The following is a 26,006-nucleotide window of genomic DNA, read 5'->3' as shown; positions in this document are numbered from 1 at the left end:
TTGAGTACCAATTCGTATAATAGTATAGTAATAGTAAGTATTTCTGTATGTTTATCTGTTGGTCTTTCCATTCTCTCTATTACTAGTTTTGCTAATGACCACATACCATCAGGACTCTCAGTTACCTTATACTTATATCATAAAAAAACTAAAAAACCACGAAATGCCTACAAGTAAAGCAATTAGTGATTTAACTCAAACCAAAACAAATATATTAGCTCATGAGAAAATGCTAAGACGAATTTTATGTTTTGTACAAAGAAGGATTATATAGATATTTGACAAATAATGATAAATGAGGTGCTAATTTTTTTTTAAAATTTACATCACAGATCTGTTGTACTGTGCCTTTGGTGAATATGTCAGATTTAATATTTGACATACCAACATTAACAATTTCAATTTTCCAATTTTTACTTTCTTTTAAAGGTCATTTCCAGCTGTTAGCAAGTAATATACAGTCGAATCTCACCTGCAAAGTCTCCAGCTCCTTCTCCGCTCCAACAGCCAACGCGATCAACCTTTCAGTCTCTTTCTTTTCCAAATCTATGAAATAATACGCGTCCTTAACCACTTCCCCGTTAGCTTTATCGACACCATTCACACCATTCACCGGTTCTTTTATCGAATCGTCTAAATTTATCACAGAAACACCATTTGTCACATCACTAATTTTCTCGACGACTTCAGTCTTCGCAGGTTCCGGAATGTCTTGTTCTATTTTCTGAGGGGACAGGTCAGACTTCAAGCTCTTCCTCGGCGATAGAATCGGTAGTTGAGCGCGGAACTCCGGCCTCAAATGCCTCAACACCGGCAGGACTGTCGGGTCCTCGTTCGTTGGACTCGTGTATATGTTCTCGCTGTCGAAACTTTCGTTCGATTTACGGGGCGAGACGAATCTCTCACTCGGACAATTTAGAGACTTCTCCGTCAAGACTTTCGGGTCGTCGTCCTCGCTGGAACTCTTCAATTTGTGCCTCTTCTGGTTGAAAAAACCCTGAGCCAGCGCGCCCGGGCCGTACAAGCGTTCGACGCGTTGCTGTATAAAGCTTTTCATGGGGCTCGTCAACTTTTCGCCGTTCTCTTTTGTTATTTCGACCCGTTTCGACACCCCGTTCGAGGATATCGTATACGACTCAGACGTTAGCCTCGTCTCTTTGCCATTGGTCGTGACGGATTGTCGGAAATTAGTCTCCGAATAACTCGATTTAAACGTCATTTCCTTTGCATTATCTACCTCGTCTTTCTGATGCAACATCGACGTAGCGAACGTCTTGCTCTCGTTCGATATGTAAGGACGACTCGTAGTCGTCATACTGGGGCCTAAAAAATCGTTCTTCAGCTGTTTATTTTCAGCAGCCATGAAGGCATGCACTGGGGAAGCTATGTGAGGGTCGGTGTGCGCCTTGGAAGGCGCTTTTGGTGTCAAATTCGTGCGAGTATCATGAGGTCCGAAGGTCGGCACGAGCAGTTTGTTGGCGCTGACGGGGACCGGGACGAGAAGGGAGTTATTTTCACTTCTGTATTGATAGTTATGTGTGATCGGTCGTATGGGAGACGCTTCCCTGCTCTTGTTTATATCCTGGCGCAATTTAGAGTCATACGTTGTTAAATTAGTGTAGCCGTTCACCGAACACGCTAAGTTAAGATAGCTGGGCTTCTTCTGGGGTAATTCGTCACGTTTCTTTTGGTGACTCCTTGATCTATGACTTGATGTGTCTACGAGAATTTTCGGGGGCGGCCTGAGGAGGTGATCCGATCGCCTCGGGGTTGGGGTTTGATCGTCCGGTGTTCTGGCTGGTGATATAGGTGCCAATGGTGTCGCGTTGCTGGGCTGTAAGTTAGACGCCGCACGTTCTTGTATTCGGGACGTGAAATCTCTAATACGACTGGTCGTCGACGATGGCGTCAGGAGATTCAAGCTGCCGGATGTTGTATCTGAAACAATACACAAACATCGTTACGTTCATTCTTTAATTTAACATTCCTCAAAGTTTTTCATGATGCAATTATTTCTTTCAGCGTATTGTTACGTACAATAACTCCATTCAATAAACAATACGTAGTTTTCTGAATTTTCTGAATGATTGAAATAAAAACTGTCACCGCTTCAGAAAAAAAACTCACACTTGAGACGAACTTGTGAACAATCTCAGCATGATTTATCAACACTGGTCAGTAATAGCCAGTCTGTTATTAATGTGATTAAATAACGATAGAAAGTAAGTATAAAGAAATGGCATGATGTAACTCTGAATAGGAAAACTTAGTAGCAAGCGTTTAAATTAAAACTTACGAGCAAACAGTAAAAAGTAGTCACACATTCTAAGATAACACTTAATACCAATGCAATATAAATAAAAAAAATAATTTTATTCCTAAAGGTACTTTTGAATCGTCATTTTTTTCAAGCAGATAATCGAATATAACAACGAATATAATACGTGAAAATCCAATAGGTACTCTATGTCACTAATTAAATAACATATTTATGAATATATAAAATTCAAGTATGTAATAGAAATATGTAGGTATATCCTGGATGAATTATCAACTAAAACTAACTTCATAAATTACAAATACTAAACAGTCAATATAATTCTTTATCTAAAACATCATTTTGATAATTGTTATCATATCAAGGTCATTATGATTGTGTTTTAAAACATTACTACAAAAAGGGTAGTGTTTGTAAATTTGTATGTGATGATCTCAGAAACCAGATTTCTTTGGGTATGGTTTATTAATAATAATAAATAAATTTCATTTTTAATTGGAATTATTTATGTCATTTACATTCATATATAATATTATACCAAATATGTAACATTGGAATATGTTCCAAACTTCTCCTTAAGTGGGAGAGGAGGCCTTAGCTCCAAAGTGGGAAATTTACAGGCTTTTTGTCACTTTTTATACCGACCCGCCCCGGAATCGCACGGGTGCAATGCAGATACTAAATTAACTAACTACAAAATTAATTAACTACAGAATTTGTTTATTTACGACATCATATTAGAAGCATCTAAAATTATCAGTTTTTTTTACTATATTATCGATGTATTAAATACAAAAACCTTCCTCTCGAATCACTCTATCTATTATAAAAAAAACCGCATTAAAATCCGTTGGGTAATTTTAAAGATTTAAACATACATAAGGATATAGGGACAGAGAAAGTGACTTTGTTTTATATTATGTAATGATGTAGTGACACTCATAGTGATCCTAAGTAGTGGGGCTTTGTGCAACCCTGTCAGGTATATCAGATATTAGATAAATTGAATTATATTTAATATCTAATCTATCTATCTAGATATTGTCGAGTTTGGGCTTAATGGGTAAGACGGTGAAACTATAGGCACAGGTCAGTGGCGTTTTGTCAATTTAAAAAAAATGGTTGATATTTCTTACAGGGCTAATGTCTATCAACGATGCTTTTTTTTGTGCCAAAAAGGTACAGATTATTTCGATAATGTCATGTGCGACGGAGAAGACACGATGGAGAACGATGATGACCACTTGTCTTGACACATCAATACGACAAATAATTAAAAACAAACAAAACCAATAAACACTCGAAATAAACTTTTCTTTTCCAAGAAATAAATAACAATTATTGTTAAGTATATTGTATATTTGTCTAATTTATCTAGCAAATACTCTCAATTGTATTCTATATTTAAAAATAAAACAATACGTCCTCTAAAACTATTATTATTATTAAATTATTTCAAGCATTCTTGCCACCATTCCACGCGGTCAAGATTTTTACAGTTACTATATCATATTTTAATATATTTTACTTCAGTAATCATTATGTCAATAAATCATAATTTATACGTCCTCTGTGTCATAAAAAAACAACAATTCTCATTTATTCAGCAAGCAATATATAATGCATTATATTTTATATATTCCACGTAACTTAATTAATATCAAATACCCATTAATTAATACTTGTTACGCAATCTAACATATATACTAAAAAAATAAAGTTTTTTTGTAAGACGAATGAAAAAACCAACTAAACCAATACACGATGAACTTGACCGAAAGATGCACAATAACAGCCTGTAAATTTCCCACTGCTGGGCTAAGATCTCGTTTGAGGATTGGGTCTGTAGCTTATGTCACCGTGCTGATCTAATGCAGGTTGGTGAATACACGTGTGGTTGAAATTAGATGAAGGTTTCCTCACGATGTTTTCCTGCACCGAGCACGAGATGAATTATAGACACAAATTAAGCACCTGATTATTGACTTGTGCTTGCCTGGTTTTGAGGCAGTAATCATCAGTCAACATGCACGCGATCTTATAAGCTCCAAAAGTTGTCTTCGAAGGGAGAGATCCTAACTCGGCACAGAACTTTATTTCTGTTACTTTACTTAACATAGTATCGTACGTATAAAGAATGTTTAATGAATTATTATAATATCTTATTTGTCACAAACGACACATCTTAACAGGCACTTTGGCCGTTTGAAACAGGTCCTGTAGAGGCGTTTATGTATAAGGTGATTACTGTAATCGACCTTGACCTTCTTGGTACATGGCCAAGTTTGAGAGAATATTATGCACAGCATGTATTACAGGTTAAAATTAAATGAGATGTAGTAATTTTATTAATATGTTACTGAACTCAGATTAGGGCACGATGGGACTGACATTTTCACATGTGACAAAAGTCCCTATACAAAATTAGAAAAAAACAGGTTAATATTACATAATTTATTTATATTTCAAGTCGAAATCTGGCATTAGACAGGGTGACATTTGCTTTGTATTTTTATGACACATTTGTAATTAAAATCATTACAAAAATTACAATATAGTATTTTACAATTTGACTCAACTTTATTTTACTATTACTATATGTAGATCGTTTATTTATGGTATAAATTATATGGTAAGTGGCCACCACCGCCCATAGACAATGGTGATGCAAGAATATTAGCCATTCATTATATTGGCAGTGTGTCACCAACCTTGGGAATGAAGGTGTCCCTTCAAAACGGAACACAACAATACTGAGTACTGGTGTTACACAGTGGAAATTCTGATGAGTGTGTGGTACCTACCCAGATGGGTAACTTACCACCAAGATATATGTATATTATTATTTAACATCTGTTCATCTGAATGGAATGATATCAGTATAAAATATTTTCAATTTCAAAAACTCTATGCAACATATAGAAGCATTACTACATTCATCATATTCTTTATAAGAGGATGGGCAAATGGACCAGCATACAGTAATTAGAAATTTTAAACATTACCTACGTCGCCTATGTGCTTACAATTTTGGGAATCTATGAGATGAGATATTATGTCTCTTGTGCCTGTACCTACACTGGATCATTCTCCCTTCAAATGGGATCACAACAATAATAAATCTTTCTCCATCTAATGATTTAAAATCAATACTAACTCAGAATTAAATACCCTAGTACCAATAACAGTTTTAACAACGTGAATTACAAAAAAAAAAATTATATAATTAGGTACTGCATTTGTAGGTTATTAGGTACAGTTTAATTCCTTGTGTTTAATACTCTATGTTAAAGGTTGTCTATAGGAGATATTGCTTAAAGCGATATGACTGTATTTTTAAAACCTATCAACATTTGGCAATCATGACTGATTGTTCATGTGCTTTCATTTGTGGTTCTTATTCTACTCGCAATATAGGAAAAATCTTGAGGAGACCTGCTTGTTGAATGTGAATCTGACACATTGGTGCTCAATAATAGAATAAACTCCAAATGTGCTTAAACGAAAAGCAAGCATAAGACATGCAGTGGGGCCTGTACCAACAGTTATTTACTTTATTTTACTATCAAAATCTATACAAACTACATCTACCTATATGTTAATATATAATATGAAGTTAATATGAATTGATGGGAAAGAATGACTGTTAAATTTCTTGGTGGTACATTCCAGTAAAATATATGTGGTATACGAACCTGTGCTATTTTTACATCTCATTCAATGAAGTAACTTAACAGTAAAGTAATATAAAATACTAGCGGCTTCGCTCGCATATTAGTATATAAAAGATGAAATATAAAAGATAGAGATATGGTATCACAGACTTTTTTGTGGAAATAATTAAGACGAACCAGGTAGCCAAACATAGTTTTTAATTTTAAACAACTGTTTAGCCAGCGCACGCAAATAATTTTGTTTTATGAGATATAGAGATAAGAGGCTTAGTTAATATAAATGTTATAGAAACAATTTATAGTCTATAGCACTCGGAAATAATGTAGCTCTCTGACAGTTAAAAAAAAAATTAGAATTGGATTATGAGTTCCAGAGATTACCCCCTACATACAAACTTACAAATTTCACGTCTTTATAATATTAGTATAGATAATCAAAAAGTTTCTTTATTAAAGAGCCTACTCAAATAAAGAATGTTTAGTTTTTAATTTTAATTAATTACTTCGAATTAGATAATATTTTCTGGAATTATGAGCGAGTAAATATCAAACTAAATAAAAATCACATATACGTTTTCTCAGTAACAAAAGAAATACAAGAATATCAAAGATCCGAGTATGTATTGCTTAATAGTTTGAGCAACGATACGGCCTTAGATTTAAGAGACAAGTTTACCCACACAATTTCAATATATGCAATTTTGCAAGGCCCACTTGCCGTTGACCGTAAAAATGCTAACATTTTTGGATTTTCGTTTATTAAAATTTGTTTATGGTTACTTTTATCGCTCTTATGATTATATACTACATTAATTAGATTTTTATATTAACCTGTACTTATATAAAATTTCAGAACATAACAATGGTAAATACAAGAGCTTGTTTATTTTGTATATATGTATAATACATATATATAAATCATTATCTCTCTTATTACAGTTGTGTTTTGGTATAATTTGGATTAACATTATTGTAATGAAAAAAAAATATTGTTATTAAGAGCTATATACATAAGGAACAGTTCATTAACAACATCAATCGTCCCGATTATATTAAAAGCGTAATTTAATTAATTGATTACTTTGTTTCTTACACGATAATCTACATATATTATTTCAAAATCTATTAATTAAACTATATATTATATTTTGTATAAATAGATCATTGGTTTGATTTTATTTAGATTGTCGGTTTGTTACTATTGATGCACAAGTTATCCTACAGAGAATTCACTGATATTGATGTATTTCAATTTGAAATGTTGCCTCACTTAGCAATTATATGTGCTGTCATATTAAGAGATCCCTTCTTTTTTGTATATCATAATATCTTATATTAAAAAGGGCAGTTTCCTAACCGTAAACCTACTAGAGCATCGGCTGTAAGAATTTTAAGGTTTTTTCCTTGTCTACTACATAAGATTTATATAAAAATGCATACTAATAAGCATACAGTTAATTAATTAAAAATATTTACAAATGAAATCAACCATAATTTCCTTATAAAAAACTTGATAATATAAGCGTTGTATTGGTTAAACCATATTTGATATGATGAATGCAATGACTAAATCTAGATTGCAACTCTAATTTCAATGCTAATCACCAATTATAAATAATTAATGATAAATAAAATAAACTAATGATGTCACCTTTTCGATTACCTAGCTTATTTATGTTTATTATTGTCAAAATAAACTTTGACCGCATTAAAAGAAATAAGTCTACTTTTTTATTCGTAGTTACGTGAACTTTAAACAATGAATGTCAATGAATCATTACTCGTATAAAAAGTCGGAATACGAAATATATTAATCTTGTAATATTACGTATAGGATCGTAATCTGAATACGAAATATTTGATAAGGAAAATCGTAGGTAGAACTTATTGCTCACTTTGAAATACATACATGTAACAATAGAAAAAAAACTTACCGGTGTTCGACAACAAAAGGCGCAAATTACACACCAATTTCAAATGACAAAAGACTTTACGCAGTTATTTTTCACATTTCATATCACTTTACATATAATTTACGAAAGCACAATTCCACAAAACTCGACTAAGCCTATGAAATCCGAGATGTCAAACTTTTTATTTTTTTCCGAGACGTCACCCTTGTACTGGACAAGTTACAGCCGGTCTGGACCGTTCCGTTTCACGGTCGACGCACGTGAATCTTCATAATTATTTCATTCATAGAACCGTTTATACATAGATTTCATAGTATTAATGAGTGTATCCTCGCAAAATAGCTTATTATGTGTACGCGCGTATCCGTCAAGTGTTTCGACGCCAATGACCGAACTAGTGAGAAGTGCGTAGGCACAATCGAGGCCGATGTGTTAATGTGGCCGAGTATATGTGATCTTTTGTTAGCAATATGCAATTTTCAATTTGCATTGTATGCGATTTCTATATACGACCCAAATATTGCAATCGTAATCTAAACTTTTCGTATTGACAATTGTATATGAAATATTGATTAGTGACTAACGCTAAAGCATGAAAAAACAACTTCCGTTACGTAAATTGGAAAAAGTAACGCAACATCTTAGCGACTTTTAAATAAATATTCTAAATGTCAGATTGTGTAATACTTAAGACATTATCAATATTAGAAATGATCACGTTACTTTTTTTTTATTTCTTCAATTTAATGCCTAAGGTATTTTTTTATACAACCTAACTTTTATATATCATTGTATGACATAAACTTGTCTATAAATGTAAAACACGTTTGTTTTAGAATAATTTTAGCAAACGTGTTCTAGATTCACTCTTGCATCACCGTGCCTGGGTTATGTGATATGTTAAATGGCGATTGCAGCTTCGGTTTAAAAATATATTAGCAATGTATTTAACAAAATGAAAAACAAAAAGATTTGATAAACCAAAGGAGATTTACATATGAGTTTAATTCATTAGATTTATTATTTAACAAAAATAAGCACTAATTTAATAAAAAAGTTTAATAAGAAGACAGTTTTAACGACTTTAAAATACGCATGCTTATAAAATATTAATGGAAAAAGACGACAAAACATAATGGTACAAAATTTATTAGAAGATTAATTTGATGTTATATGACGTCGCATTGTATTTATAGTTAATTAATTTCATGGTGGTAATTACATATTTTAATTTATAAGATATAATTTATTTTATTTATATTAAATACTTAACCTTCTCAAATAAATAATTAATATTTATTGCAAGTCATTCTCTTTGAATCAGACGTGGAAAGGAACGTAAATAATAATTGGTATGCATGGAAGGTGACAGAAAAATAAAGAAAATATTGAGATCCTACACACGATAATTATATATTATAAAACTTTTCTCCTATAATAATAGGTCATATAGTTATTTTTTTAAGATATTACTCATTTTTGTAATGTTCATATTTGTTTTTTTTTTTATTATATTCCTAGTACATACAGATATCCTACTCGAAGAAACGTTGTTTTCTCAACTTATAAGGCAATTTAAACATTATTCAAATATTATGCATACTTACTTATAAGACGATATGCATAATATATTGTGAGTTATGCTGATGTTATGCAAAAATATTGACTAATTTATAAGCATTTGAATCACTAGACCATGACTGACCAAGTTATTTAACTGACGTGTATTCAAATTTCGTTTTAGAACGTAAGCTTTTTATCATCATTTTCCCGCCTTCGTATTAAATAATATACCACAGATTAAAAATATACGTTGATTAGTTTGAAATATTTTAAGTACATCTAAAAATTGTGCATCTAATATAATTATTTTCGTTATTGTTATAAGATGCCATACTATACGACTAAAAATAAATAAAATACACATATACTTCGAATAAATGCTATTAAATATTTAAACAAAAAACGATAATAAAGCTTCATTATTTTAATAGTAATTACTAACAATGACCAAAGACAATTACAATTAAGCATCACATTAAAAAATAAAAGGAGAAAGTAAAACGCATTGAAAGAAATAAAAACGTAATTATTTTATTGATATGAATGTAAAATAAAAAGAGAATATATCATTATTATTTATTAAATGAAACATTTATCGCCATGCAAGGCAAGTAATGATAAACGAAATAAACGCCACAATGAAACTACAGAACATGCTGAAGAAACACACTTTCATGTCTATTCCAAGCCAATTTATACAAATGAAAAAAAAAAACTGTCAAACTAATTTCAAATATCGAGAAAAATTAAATTAAGAACGTTATGTCAGCAACATTAAAAGCCAAATAAAGTTTAAATAGGATTTTAAAAAGAAAGAATAATTATTAACTAGAATAAAATAAATATGAATTTTAGCTTAGCTAAGTTTGTATATATTGGTTTGGTAATAATATCGAGTACCTGAATAATCCGTGCTCGCGTCCACGTCCAAGGAACAACTACCGATCGAATCCACCGATTTATCCATAACTTTAACAACCAACTTCTTGGAGCAGTCCTTCAACAAATCCGACTCCTTCACTTCTATTTCATAAGCTCCTATACTATCGAAATCATTCTCCAAATTTCTAATATCATTCGATTTTGGAGACACCGTTGAACTGGGTAGTTTGATGTCAGTTTCGTCTGTATTTATCGTCAAAATTGAATCAGGTTTTAGGGTACCTTCGCCTGATATATTTTTGTCGAGTATCAATGTACTCTGACTTGTGAAGTTACTCCGTATCGGTTCTATGTATTCCACGTCGTCATCATATACGAATAAGTGATTGGAATGCCCGCTAGGCCCTTGTACGTCGGTCGCGTCAGCTGGAACGGCGTCAATAACGGCCCGTGTCTTATTCAAGCTCTTATAATAATGGTTTTCTAACTTTTCCAACTGTCTTTTCGTGTCTGATTGCTTTTTACGCACTGAATCTATGATTACGGGTAAGTTGAGGAGATCTGGCGTCTTCACGCCGTTTGATAGATCTCGTCGGAATAGCGGCGAGTCATCGCTTTCCAATTCAAAGCGTTTGTATTTCGATGAGCAATAATCGTCTATAGATGATGTATCGGATTTCTTTGAATCGAAGAATGTATCCAGTGAGAAAAACGACTTTCGTTTCTTTTTGGGCTGACTGGCTTTGTCAAAATTTGGCGTGATGAATGGATCACCGGATTTGTATTGCTGCACGCAAATATTGCTCGTATTCACGAGGGATTTGGGGCGAGGTTCCTGTGGCAGACTTAGGACACGATTCGTTTCGATTTTACGAGAATCCAAGCTGAGCGTCTTCCGGAATCTCTCATTGAGGTTGGCGAGCAGAAAGTGCCTGCGTTCCGTTGACTTTGGGGTCACGTTGTACGAATTTTGCTTGCTGCTCGATGGTTGGTTGTCTGGAATGTGCTCGGTGTATTTAAACTCTATTTCATTCTCGGAATTGTCTCTTTGCTCAACCTTACCATACGGTTCCGACGGGCATAAGGACGACTGTCGATTATCAGGTCTGTGGAAGGAAAAAGAACCTCTATTGGATGAAGATTTGTTCCTATCACAGATGCAATTTCCCCCGCAGCTTAATTTGATACAATTACGTTTTGAATCTGGTTCAGAGGAGAGTTCATGTTTAGTGGTTGGAATGTATCTATCCGGCTTGTGTTTGTGGACAAGGAGGTCCTGTCTGATCTTCTCCAATCTCTCGTCTCCATTTAAGCCTCTTGTGTACTTTGACTTTGGTGGGCGGAAGAATCTGATCGACCCGGATGCATGGGGGTCAGTGACTCGTCTTCGGACGAAAAAGGGGGAGTCTGATATTTTATTTACTCCCAAAAGGAGTACGGGTGACTTCTTGTCCTCTTCATCAGGCAAATCGCTGTAAATTAAAACAACACATTTATAAATTGTGAATTAAAATTTTCTACAAACAATTATTTTATAAACTTTTAAAAATAAATTTCTCAATAATAAAGAATTAATTCAACAAATTAGTAAAAACAAAACGGTTATTGAAAGTAAAAAACAGTTGTTAACAAAACGAAAATTACTACAGATAAAATATGTTAGGAAATTAAAAAAAAATACTTACACAACAACAAAACAAAAAAAAGCATATTAAACAAAAATCCCACACTCATTACAAACACATTATATGTTAACCTCGGAAATAATTTAGACCGTGAGAATTCTTACTTAATACTTTGGTTTAATTCGGTTAGGTTAGAAAATGATCTCAAATCATAATAAGATAAAATCTTGTGACCGACTTTTTAACTTTTGGGAGTTGCTGAGTTCATTAGCTACGTAATGTTATTATGCTGTATGTCTACAATAGGAAAACTGATAAATTTATACTAATAAGTGGGACAGTCGCATATTTTTTTGTGTTGTTATTAAAAAGTCGTAAGATGTTGCAAACCTACAAGTTACCAACAGATTTAGTGGAAATGCAACACTTATTTTTGACATCATCATACAAACCCATTTGCAAAAAAAAAACGGGCACTTTTGATTTATTTGAATACTCTTAGTCAATGATATTCTAATAAACAGATATGTTATATCCATACTAAACAAAAGAAAAAAGTGTGCCGCGCCGGGGACCGTTTATTTTAGTTTATTTTTACATTTCGTTAAAAGTAAAAAGGATATCTTTAAAACGACTAAAGGCAAACGTCCCACCTAGGACGTTTTCTAGTCTTCACTTTTTGCGCGTTAATAACATATATCTGTTTACTACAACATCATTGCTTTTAGTATTAACAGTTGTAAAAGGGATTTTTATGCACCAAAATGAAATAAATATTATTTTCTGATGTAAAAACATTTTTGCTGGATAATTGAGTCGATCTTAATTTGTTTTAATTTAATTTTTAGAAAATTACACTTTTTGACAAAATAATAAGGTAACTAAAAAAACCATTGACTGTTTTCTTATTACTGAAAGTTTCAAATGTTCACAACTGTTCCGATCAATCTCTTTCGTGTCTTCTCGATCCTACGTGACATTGGAGAAATAATCTGTGCCCTGTCGGCTCAACTAAAAGCCATTAAACCAATAATTGAATTGAATTGAAGTTTCAAATGATAAAATAAAAAAAAACAATGTCGAATTTGGCCTCTTCTGCCTGAAATGACTCCTGCAATTTGTCGTTTTTTGGGCGAGATTTTTCATGAGTTCTTGAGGAATAACGCTTCCATACAACCGTGATAGTAATATATATACCAAACGATAAGAAATAACCAAATAAACAACATTTGACAGCAAAATGGACGCGATATATTGGTCGACTTGATTAATCTATGATATTCTCTATGGATTTGAGACAAAAATGCGTTTTGAACGATGAAACTGCTATCGGAATCTTTGAAGTGAAATTAAAGTGGAAATAAGTTATCTAGTTAAGTGAAATAGTGTTGTATTATAAATAAAAATGAATTAATCATAAACTCTTAGGAGGGCACAGTATAGCTGAGTTATTAGAAAATCGCATGAAAAACATACATTGAAGCTTTGATTATCTTTTTTCTACTTTCATTGGAATAGGTCATATGTCCATACTTTTACTAGAAAACGCATTTATGTGGTACCACTGGCAACCAGTGCCAGAACGCCAGGAGATATTAATCATGATACTATATGTGTCATGTATTTTCAAATATAATGTTTTTAAAAATGACATTATATCCTCTTTATAAGATCGATAGTACGCAAGGGACTCAAATGAACATTGCCACTAATTTAATTAACTTCTTCGAGAGGGGCAAATTCCACTAACGATATTGATACGTTTCCGAATCGATTCCAATCCAACTTGAACTATTCCTTACATCAACTTCCAAACTCCGATTTACCCCCTTAGGGATTGAGCTTCGTATAATCCGTTCTTAGCAATGTACCTACTAATGTATAATAAATAAAGTAATATGTAATATACAATGTACAATGTACTAATGTAATATACAATGTACAATGTCTACACTCTGTAAGGATACAAGGAACCAACCTACCTGCCAAAATTATAAGCCTTTTCGTTTTTGAGATGTCGTGATTAAGCAATGAGTATGTATGTACTATGTATGTATGTATATAATTAAATTCGTCATATCGGTTGAATGGAATAGCCGATTTGAACAATTCAATAGCAATCTCTATGAATTGAAAGAGTATCGATAACAATGATTTATTTGGATGAGAATTTAAACAGAAGTATCAATTACATGGTCTGACATACTATACCGCGATGTTTTGTTTATATATTAATCAATACTGTAGATCATACTTTTGTTCCATTATCAAACGTTTCAGCATGTATTAAGTTATATTTTTTACAGCTTAGGTTCCGTTACTTAGGTAAGCTTTAGAAATAAATATAGCCTATATTACTTAGGGTAAATAACAACAACAACAGCCTGTAAATTCCCACTGCTGGACTTAGGCCTCCTCTTCCTTGAAGAGAAGGTTTGGAACATAACCCACCACGCTGTTCCAATGAGGGTTGGTGGAATATACATGTGGCAGGATTTCTATGAAATTTGTCACATGCAGGTTTACCCACGATGTTTTCCTTCACCGCTGAGCACGCAATGAATTATAAAGACAAATTAAGCACATGAATCAGCGGTGCTTGCCTGGGTTTGAATACCCGCGTTAAGATGCACGCGTTCTAACCACTGGGCCATCTCTGCTCTTTACTTAGGGTAAATGTAGCTTTCTAAATTTTGAAATAGGAACAGTAGTTTTTATTTCATTCATTACAAATATACACACATACTAAAAAGATCTTCTTTATAATAGTAGTACAGATTAATTAGTTGGTGTACAATGTTCCAGATTACCTTACGTATATTCTTACGTAGAGTACTTTGACAGCGTAGAAAAATCAATTATACTGTAAACAAAATCGCGTGCAATACACGATTAGACTAAAAACGCAACAGTGTGTGTGCCAGGCGCTGGGAGGTACTGGTATTTTTTTTTTACATAATTTCTGTCAATATTATTGGCGAATGCTTTGATCCATACGGACATAATAAATTGTTAATTTTGACAATTAAAAAAAGTAAATATTCATGGTGATTATCTAACTTTTACCTGGAATTTTATACAAAAAAAACAGATTTTTTTGTTGTCCGCTAATTCTTTTGCAATTGTTTTAATCTGTTAAAATAAGGTTGCCAAAAAATAATACGTCTGTAGATATTATACAATTGGAGTGTCTGTTTTTAATATTAAAATAAACGTTTTTACTAAATGCAATATACCTACACGGTACATACTCGCATACCAAAATAACCTTTTTTAAAAAATTTTTGACTGTCTGTTTGTTCCGGCTAATCTCTGGCACGACTGGTCCCGTTTTTGCTTAGACTTTCACTGACAGGTCTCTGGTGTATTAAAAAGTAACTTAGATAATGATTAATAACTTTTTTGTTAAGTTCAAACGCGCATTTAGTCGCGACAACAACTAGTTAACAATAACTTTAAAATATTATGAATCTGTGCAAATACAAAAGCATTCTTTATTTAAATTGCAAGCCAGGTGATTCGGTATGAATTTCTCTTCATAAAAAACCTATTAAATTTTTATTGGTCAAGCTTTATAAACCCTCAGTTTTCGTCTGAGAGTTTTACCCGCAGGCGACGGTTGGTCAGCAAAGCGATCTTTTTTTAAATCAATCTTTTCATTTTAAACGTTGGTACTACTGTCACTGTCAAAATATGATAGGGTATAGATATGGAGGTCAGGTAGAGTAATCAGCCAAGATGGCCCAGTGGTTAGAACGCTTGAACGGAAATACCTTGAGGAAACTTGCATCTGACAAATTAAATCGAAATTCTGCCACATGTGTATTTCGCCAGCCCGCATTGGAACAGGATAGTGGAATATTTTCCAAGCTTCGAAGGGAGAAGAGGCCACAGCACAGCATTAGGATTTACAGGCTGTTGTTGTTGATGAAGATTATAAGTGAGAATTATTTGGAACAGGTCTAATATAGTATTATATAATCATGGTTGTATAAATTGCCAAAACAGCGTTACTGTTATTAGAGAGACGATAATGTTTACGCGTTAATTTATTGGGATTTATAAATGATATACTTTGTTTACTTAAAATGGTATAAGAGTTACTACTAAACATTTTGCTGGTTCTTCTCGGTAGAATTTACAAGGTACAGTCAGAGTAAGAAAACATAAAATTCTTAGTACCTTTTGAATCTAAACATCAAATCATTGCGACACGATATGTCATTCTCGATCGGTAAAGCAGATTATTGCTCACACTGAGCACACGAAAATAGATCTTAAGGTGACGAACCTTTTCTTCCCCGACTGTACATTTGTGTTTAATTCACATTCAAAAGAGGTTTTATGTATTAGCATGTTCTTTGAATTTCACCTTAATACGAGGTGCTTTCTAATTTCAAACATATGTCGGGACCCTTTTTATATCCTTACATACATATATATATATATATATATATATATATATATTTCATATATACATATACATTTTTTGTGTGTATATATCGAATTAACTTTTTTTTAAATATAAACAAACGATTAAAACATATACTAACTATGTGTATAGCGACCACTCCCTGTCCGATAGCATTATATCATAGGCCTTAGTAAGCGCCGTTTAAAAAAAAACACTGAGCTGCTATCATAAAGGGCTTTAGTATCTTACTTTGTGTTAAAAAATAACATTCCAATGTAAATTCCAATGGAAAAACATCATTAATGCCATTAAACAAACAAGGGAATTTCCATCTTCTATTTTTAAAAAGAAGACCGAAAATTGTTTGAATGACGTCAAAAATGTATCACCATTAGTCTTAGTACAGCACCAGAAAATTAAAAAATAAAATCAAACATCCTAATATGAACCATATGTATTAAAACATAAGATCTATATTAGATTGCATACAAACATCACGGTAATGCGTTACGGTCGAGGGTACTGAAACTGTTCTTAGAAGACCGTTGAACCATTTGCTTGTAATCCACTATTGCGTGCAATTTATTCTTTGTCAGATCAACGGGTTATAGTGATTGGATATTGTATATCGATTATCGATATCGATAATTTCGATTTATTTTAAACTGAAAATAAATACTATTATAGATGCTTTAGTAACTCTGTCTGATTGTTGCTTTATCATCGACAGACCACTGAAACTTGAACTTTAAGGAAGGATATAGATTTTTCATTTCTAGCACTTAGCAACTAATCCCTTAAACAAGAGCAAAACCGTGGGCGACAGCCAGACGCGACCTCGTCAGCGTCTGAAACCATTTTAGGATATATGTTACTTGTGGATAATGTAGCTTTCGTAGGGTAAGTTTTTTTTTAATCGGTCCAGTAGTTTAGCCTATTCATTACAAATAAACAAACAAAGATTTCCTCTTTATAAGTATAGACAACACCAAAAGACTAATTTCACGTATATCAAAAATGTATGTATGTATTTTGTTTGTAGACTTTTGTTTTCACAGGTCACAGAGTTCAAATGGAAATTGCATTGTCTCGTCGTAAGGTGCTTCAACAAACAACACCTGTTTTCGCAATGGGAGCGTTGAATAAATTCATATCAAATTGTATTTATTTAAATGTAGCTTTACGAATGCATTCAGCAAACACTGCTTGGTTCGAAACACAGTAGTACATATAAGTGTAACTTCACTACACAGCATTAAATAAAGTCGCTTCTTCTGTCCCTATATGGCATGTGCCATGGCATAGGTATCGCCAAGACAGTCGGGTGATTTCAACAAAGGAAGTCTCACACAGAATCTACCATTGGACAAGTGTGTGACGCAGGGCCGCCGTAAGCGGGGGTGCGACGCGTGCACCGCACGCGGGCGGCATGTCCAGGGGGCGGCAAATTGAGCAATACATCACGTACCTAATTTAAGTCATTATTATAATTCCCACAAATCCTTAAGTAAAATAAATTATTCAAAGCATCGAAAAATATCGCACTCAGTAAAGTTAAAAGTCCGTCGTCTGTTATCCTACGAAAAACAATACTGTCGAAGTTAGGAGAATCCCCTTTAAGCTTCCTTATCAATTGGTAGATTAGGTATCCGTTACTTGTAGTAGGGCGTTGTCGTAGGGCGGCTTGAAGGGTATCGCGCCGAAGTTATATTGGTGGTCGCTCGAAATAGCAGAGCTACGGGCACCGTTAAACCGGGCGCGGAGGGCATACGTTCGCTTTTGCAGGCGCAACGTGCTCAACGCAAACTTAGAGGTACACCTGTGGGCTGCACATCGTCGGTTGAAAAAAGAGTTAGAAAAGGCGTTAAGTAAACAGAGAGCAAAGGGGCGCCCCTATCGTGGTTTGCGAGGGAAGCTCCCGACACACGGCGCTCCTGTTACGGAATAACTACCGCCAGATATCCCGCGACTGATCGGGGAGCTATTTCCGGGAAAAAGTGCGGGTCATTCAACCATCGATGCCCTAAAACACCCTGAAGACCCTAACGGTATCACCGGACGTGGCGAATAACTTCAATAGTCTTCCTTTTTTTTTCTTAATTTAATTTACGGCATCCACGGGCTCATAGGCCCCTGCCTTTTTTATATTTTACATTTATACACTTTGGCGTTTTATACTTTATATTTTTACTTAACATCAGCAGATATTCGCTAGACTTCAAGCTCGCCGTCTTCCTTTCGAGACCATAGGACCATTTCGATATCACGAGTTGCCTTCCTATCTCAGAAGGCCGTTGGGGCATGCCTCCAGGATCAGGTGATCCTTTGAGAGTGGGTGATGGACGACTTGTCCGGCATTTGAAGTTGGTTTGACTGGCTCCTGCGGGCACCGACCTCGCCCTGGATGGGTGTGTTGGTTCACGGTGACGGGGTGAACCTTTCAGATGGCGGCCCTAAAGTCGGAGTGTCGCTCACGGTGGATCGAATCGAGATGCTGGTCTTAATGGTTTCTCTAACTAAAACGGAGGGCCTCCTAATCCACGGTCCTTGCTGAGGTCTCCTCGAGGAGCGTATACCGCCCTCCAAGAGACGGCAATTAAGGCGCAGACACATATGAAGGATCAGGGCCTCATCCTGGATGGAGCTTCGTGCAACATTTTGTCCAACTCTGCTTAAATTCTGCGATGAGCAAACCACATTGTATTTTTTATTTATTGTAAATAAATAAATCTAATCCAATCCAGCCCATTTCCGGTCACTACTGGATATGTCCAGTCCTCTCCAATTGCACGCCACTGAGATCATTCTTGGGCTACTCGCATCCAGCTCCTACCAGCCGTCTTGCGTAAGTCGTCACACCACCGTACCCGAGGACGTCCTACTCTACGTTTGCCGAGACGCGATCTCCACTCTAGAACACGTTTTCCTCAACGGTTATCGGTTCTGCGACAAATATGGCCCGCCCACTGCCACTTCAGCTTATTAATCCGGTGGGCTATGTCGATGACTTTGGTTCTCTGGCGGATCGCCTCATTTCTTCTGATGCGATCCCGCAGAGAAACGCCGAGCATAGCCCTTTCCATAGCACGCTGAGCGACTTTAAACTGGTGGACCGGCCTTGCCGTGAGATTCCACGTTTCGGCTCCGTATGTTATGACGGGTAGGACGCACTGGTTGAAGACTTTCGTCTTAAGGCACTGTGGGATAGACGATGTAAAGATTCGACGTAATTTTCCAAACGCTGCCCAACCCAGCTGAATTCTTCTATTCACCTCGTCCTCAAGGTTGTTTCTACCTAATCGCAAAGTCTGCCCATGGTAGATATATTTTTGAACAACTTCGAGGACGGTACCGTGTATCGCAATCGGTTCCGGTAAAACATGTTCATTGAACATGACCTTGGTTTTATCCAAGTTCATCCGTAGGCCGATACGCATAGAAGAATCAGCAAGCGTCTGCAAATCTTAAGTGAGAGATGTATTCGCCATTGATGTTGATGCCACGTCCTTTCCAGTTAAGCGGTTTGAACATATCCTCCATTGAATTAGTAAACAATTTGGGGGAAATAACGTCCCCTCGTCTCACACCTTGATGCAATGGTATGGGATTTGTTTGCTGATTCTGTACTTGGACGGAAAATACACCTATTTGGTTGGACTCCCTTAATGCTCGTAACAAGGCTCTTATCTTACGGGACCGTGGGAACAGTGCTGCTGACCCGCTTCGCCGAAGAAAACTAGTAGAAGGGGTCTTCGCTATGGATGTCTTCTCCTCCCGCCATAAGTGTCCCGGGGTTAAGGGTTTCTGTAGCCTGAGAACTCCCTAGGAAGTGGAACTCCGCAGAGGTGAGCCTACCGTTAGGACGTCACAGTAGTACTTATGCACAAAAGATTTCGTAACATCCTCCAAAAAGACAGAGTGGGTCGCTAACATTGGTTTTTTAGCAGGTATACACCCCGCCCCCCACCTCATGTGGAGGAATAGTGGTATGCTTTTTTGCAGCTAAAAAAGGGCGGCATAATAGGTATTGCACGCGGGCGACAAAACAGCTAGCGGCGGGCCTGGTGTGACGGGTGTGTTTCACAAAATGACTTTCACATGCCTGCTTGCTGTCATTTAAATTTTAGAAGGAATCTCCTATAGTTCCCAAAACTATTCATTTTATGTATGCTTAAATCGTTAAAAGTAAGGAACGGATTTTGATGCGGTTTTTTTATTAGATAGATTGATTCGAGTGGAAGGTTTTTTGTATATAATATATGGAATATATAGTAAAGAAACACTGATAATTTTAAATGTATCTAGTGTGATGTTTTAAATAAATAGATTTTGTAATACATTTAGTATCAATTTTGCAACCGAGCGGAGCCGGGGCAGGTTGCTAGTACCATATAAATGTATACATAGTATACATTAAACGTACATTAAAAATATACATAAATTCCGTTACAAGCATATGGATTTAAACAAATTCAATATCAAAAATATCGATATTTATCATTACAGTTCACATCACTAGTGCTGTCGTGAATAAAGCTGAAACGGATCGCTTCGTAATGTTTTTCATGCTAAGCGTTGCTTATTCAACGATGATTGAACGACGGGCAAAGCATTCGTTCGTGATTGAAACAATGAGAATGAGTTTTTTAAATACACGTACCGTACTCGAGACCAGTTGGTATAAGAAGATTATAATATTTAAAAATAGAATTTAAAGTTCTGAAATATTTAAAGGTAAAAAGAACTAATTTCTCACTTGGCCCATGAAGAGTAAGAGTCGAGATGGCCCAGTGGTTAGAACGCGTGCATCTTAACCGATGATTGCGGGTTCAAACCCAGGCAAGCACCGCTGATTCATGTGCTTAATTTGTCTTTATAATTCATCTCGTGCTCAGCGTGGGGAAACCTGCATGTGACAAATTTCATAGAAATTCTGCCACATGTGTATTCCACCAACCCGCATTGGAACAGCGTGGTGGAATATGTTCAAAACTTTCTCCTCAAAGGGAGAGGAGGCCTTTAGCCCAGCATCGGGAATTCACAGACTGTTGTTGTTGTTTGTTGTTGGCCTATGAAAAACCTCAAAGTTAAGAGTTTAATAAATAAGGCATATTCCTCAATTAAAGATATCAAAGCTAAAAAAGTTTATTTGTTTATTTCTACGACGGTATTGTCATACTCTGTAATCGGAAAAAAAGTAATTGTTAAGTTTCTTGCCTGTTCTCGGTAGAATCTACTTTCTGAACCGGTGGTAGCTAATCATTGCCTGTTCTTAAATCATGAAACAGATTTTTGAACTGGTCATCAAGGATTTCGATGATTTGGAAACTGACAACCATAAAAGCTACTAGCTTTAAATTGAATGAAAATATTTTTTATTTGATTTTATATTACTCTACGTAATATCATAGTTGGTAAACTAACGACTATTTAAATACCATAAAGCTACTGGCAACACTGAAAGCAGCGCCAAGGTCTATTTCCTGTCTAGACAAATTCGTCGAGGCGGAAGCAGTAACGTATGCAATCAAGATGATGTAAATTGTCAATTATAGGTTTCGTTATTAAACTTTTTTTTTATTTAAAATAGGAAAGCTAAGAACATTACTAAAGTTATTTAATTCGGCATATTTTCATGTTTTTTTTTTATTATTTGTTGGTGGGGCTCGATCTTACAACATTATGTACGAACTTAAATTAAAATTCCGCAGACATTTTTAACTTTGCCGTTTCGTAAATTCAAATAATTTATAAAAAAATATTGATTTTAAATATGATAATAAAACGTGGAGTTAATACCTGTTGACTTCCAAGCAGGATATATTAATTTCAATAATTGTATTTAACTAACTTGACTTTGAATATTTTAAATGTTGAAAAAGAGTAGCTACTGAGTAGAATCTACTTTCCGAACCGGTGGTAGCTTCACTTAATTGTAAAATGATCCAAAAGTGCTTGTAAAAGTCTACTTGAATAGAGTTTATTTTGATTTTGATTTATTCTTATTCCAAGAAGTGGTGTAGGATCACTTAAAGATAGATTCACTTTATATTTTTACAGGTTTTTGTATATAATACATAGACAAATAGTAAAGAAACACTGATTATTTACAGGTTTCTAATGTGATGTCGTAAATAAACAAATTCTGTAGTATAATTAGCATCAGAATTGCACCCGTGCGAAGCCGGGGACGCTAGTAATTAATATAGTTTTATTGATTTACTTGAGCTTATACAGAACAAAAATATTTGATTGAATAAACGTCACAGACGGTCAACAACGGTAATCGGTTTACGGTATAAGATAACGGTTATTTATTTACATTTTTCTTAATTCATTTCTTTAAGAAAAGCAAAGGTATAACACGATAGAGCCTTACCTATATTTTTTTCTGTGATTGGTAGGAGGATTGGTAAATAAAAATGAAGTGGTCACCACTGTCGACAAACGTTGGTACTGGTAAAAAATATTAATTAATTATTTTTCTTTACTTTTACTTTGAATCCTCAAGAATTCTATGTTTCAATTCTATTATGTTTTTTTAACCTTTGTGCGACCATAAAATATATTAAGTTTTGTTGTTTCACAGTTTTAGTACTTTAAACTTTTGAATGTGGAAAAAGTGTATCTACTGAACTCAGTAGACAAGGCAAGATACTTGCCAGTTCTCGATAGAATCTGAATTCCGAACTAATGGTTTACTTAATAGTTTGTTAAATGACGATTCAAGTGCTTGTAAAAAAACCCATGTTGTACATCAATCCATTTCATGGGTATCAGACAAAGTCTTACATCTTTGCCTGTTTTATGACCTTATGACGTCACACCGATTTTCAAAAATCGAATTGCAACTCAAAATATCTTCACAAAGAATCCCAATATATATAACCTCAACACTTCGAAAGCCACTAGACCAACAGTTCCAATGATACCGAAGGCAATTCGTGATATGAATCCATATAAACCACATCACACGAGGCGTGGATAAATCCAATGCTTTCCGCAGCAATCAATACATATTTTGCGGCAATTCACTAGAATTTATTGCGTAAAATTCTTCGTATATCGATAGAATTACTGTTTTATTGCACGTTAAATGGTTCAAATAATAATGGCTGACTTTCTTATAAAAACCTTGATTTTATGTAACCGTATAAAACGAGAGTCGAGATGGCCCAGTGGTTAGAACGCGTGCATCTTAACCGATGATTGCGGGTTCAAACCCAGCCCAACCCTATACATATATGCGATTAATTTGTGTTATAATTCATCTCGAGCTCGGTGGTGAAGGAAAACATCGTGAGGAAACCTGCATGTGTCTAATGTCATCGAAATTCTGCCACATGTGCATTCCACCAACCCGCATTGGAACAGCGTGGTGGAATATGTTCCAAACCTTCTCCTCAAAGGGAGAGAAGGCCTTTGGCCCAGCAGTGGGAATTTACAGGCTGTTGTTGTTGTTGTTTAATAGAGTGATTCGAGAAGGTTTTGAAACGTTTGTAATGTGATCTCGTAAATAAACAAATTTTGTGGTATATTTAGTATCAGTATTGCACCCGTGCGAAGTCGGGGCGGGTGCTAGTAGTAGAAAAAGCCGACAAATTCAACTTTCCCGACCTGATAACAGAAATATATTTTATTTTTATGTTTGTTCATTAATCTTAAACGTAAACAGACCCTTATTACAGACCCAGGACAAGTAGCTAGTTAATAGAAATACACAATAAAGTTATTTGCGTCAAAGATTACTTCTTTTATTAGGTAGTTTTAGTAGAATCTAAATTCATTCAGTATAAAATTTACGTAGATATAATTAATCTCATAAAATGATCATAAAAATTCTTGTATGAGTCTGTTACGATGAAGTAAACTAATTTTGATTTAAAAATACAAAAAAACAAAAAACATTCTTCACACGAAGATAATAGTTAAACGCCTTTATCAAGTTTGCCTAAAAAAATATATATATATAAAACCTTTGGCTGAATAAAAAAATACGTAATTAAAAAAAATATATCATCATGTGCTTATGACACATGACTTTTGTCACACGTCTTCACACATACAAACGCACGCACGTGCATGCTTACACGCACACCTGGAAGCATGATCTTGATTTCGTTTAATGGTCATGTTATTCATTACACTATGTTTCATATTGGTCTACATTTATTTTGTTCACAAGTTTGAGAAATATATTAAGAAATTTTAGATTGAATTATTAATTTAAACGTCATAACGTAACTGTATGGCTTCGACCTTTGCCTTATATACATGGAAATTAAGAAAAAAAACTGTCATTTTTTTTTTAAATTGCTCCCATTGTCTCCTATTACCTAAGGCTTATAAACAAAGTCAATACATAAGTAATACTATCTAAATTCAAATTCTTATTCTTAATAGTATGTTTGCCGTTTTGTCTGTTTGTAATTTTTAGTTTTAGTGGAAACGAATTATGGCTAGCCCGGTAGGGTCATTGAACTCGTAATTGGCTGCGTGACTTGCAGGTAATTTTTATTGTACTCCTATAGATTTGAGCCAATTTGAGCCGTATCACGTACAAAATAAGGTCGTCACAATACGAAATCCGTCTTATCTGGATGAGGGGTTCATTTGATTGGAAGCGTTAAATTATATTATGACAAAGATGAAACATTACTGTGAAATGAAATTATAATAGAATATGAAAGTATTGATTTTCACGTTCCACTGTTGTTTATGAAGTTACTTTTCCTAATAAAAAAAACTACGCGGATAAATGGGTCACGTGTTGGTAGGTGGTCACCACCGCTTAGGAATCTTGGATACGGGTTGAAGATTTTTAAAAGCCCATCTAGGTATTGTCATGTATCCAAATGTGCCTAATTAATGTAAGCTCTTGCAAGCACTCTTGTATTCTCTTTTTAATGTTAAGAGCAACACTAAGCAAATATAAAGTTGCACTAAGCAAATATATAGTTGCACTAAGCAATGTTGTGCTCACTAAAATGATCAACTCAATACGACTTTGAGTTTTCGAGAAATCCGTCGAGAAACATACAAACATACACTTACATAATTGAGCACACTTTCTTGGAAGCCTGTATGTATCATCATACCATATAATTAAAATGTAACGAACTGATAACCTTCTTTTTTTGGAAGTCGGTTAAAATACTGAACCGAAGTTGATAAAATTTGATACGAAGCAATCTCGCACTTAAGGAAGCATATAGGCTACCTTTTTTTATACCTGACAATCCCAGAAAGTGCTAAAAAAGTAAAGTAACAGCCTGTAAATTTCCCACTGCTGGGATAAGGCCTCCTCTTCCATTAAGGAGAGGGTTTGGAACATATTCCACCGCGCTGTTTCAATGCGGGTTAGTAAAAGGCACATGTGGCAGAATTTCGATAAAATTAGACACATGCAGGTTTCCTCACGATGTTTTCCTTCACCGCCGAGCACGAGATAAATTATAAACACAAATTAACCACACATATATAGTGCTTGCCTGGATTTGAACCCGCAATCATCGGTCAAGATGCACGCGTTCTAACCACTGGGCCATCACAGCTCTTGACAATTAGTATAAGATAAATAAATTTACTTTTATTTTATTAAATGTAGTATTTTGCAGTCAGCACAAGCGTCAGTTGGTAATAACACAATCTTATTGG

General features: G+C 34.6%; 1 protein-coding gene across 1 annotated transcript in view; it reads right to left on the bottom strand.

The window, feature by feature from the left end:
* LOC124541022 overlaps positions 1 to 26,006 on the bottom strand; it is a 52,255-nt gene that overhangs the window by 7,392 nt on the left and 18,857 nt on the right. Inside the window, exons 2-3 of the mRNA XM_047118797.1 lie at positions 10,329 to 11,782; positions 473 to 1,938 (exon numbers count right to left, since the gene is read on the bottom strand). Coding sequence (XP_046974753.1) covers positions 473 to 1,938; positions 10,329 to 11,782 — 2,920 coding nt within the window. The remainder of the gene's footprint in view (positions 1 to 472; positions 1,939 to 10,328; positions 11,783 to 26,006) is intronic.

Source organism: Vanessa cardui, chromosome 27, assembly GCF_905220365.1.
Source record: "Vanessa cardui chromosome 27, ilVanCard2.1, whole genome shotgun sequence".
Lineage (NCBI taxonomy): Eukaryota > Metazoa > Arthropoda > Insecta > Lepidoptera > Nymphalidae > Vanessa > Vanessa cardui.
Note: the sequence above shows the minus strand (reverse complement) of the source record. Positions and strands in the feature narration are given on the sequence as shown.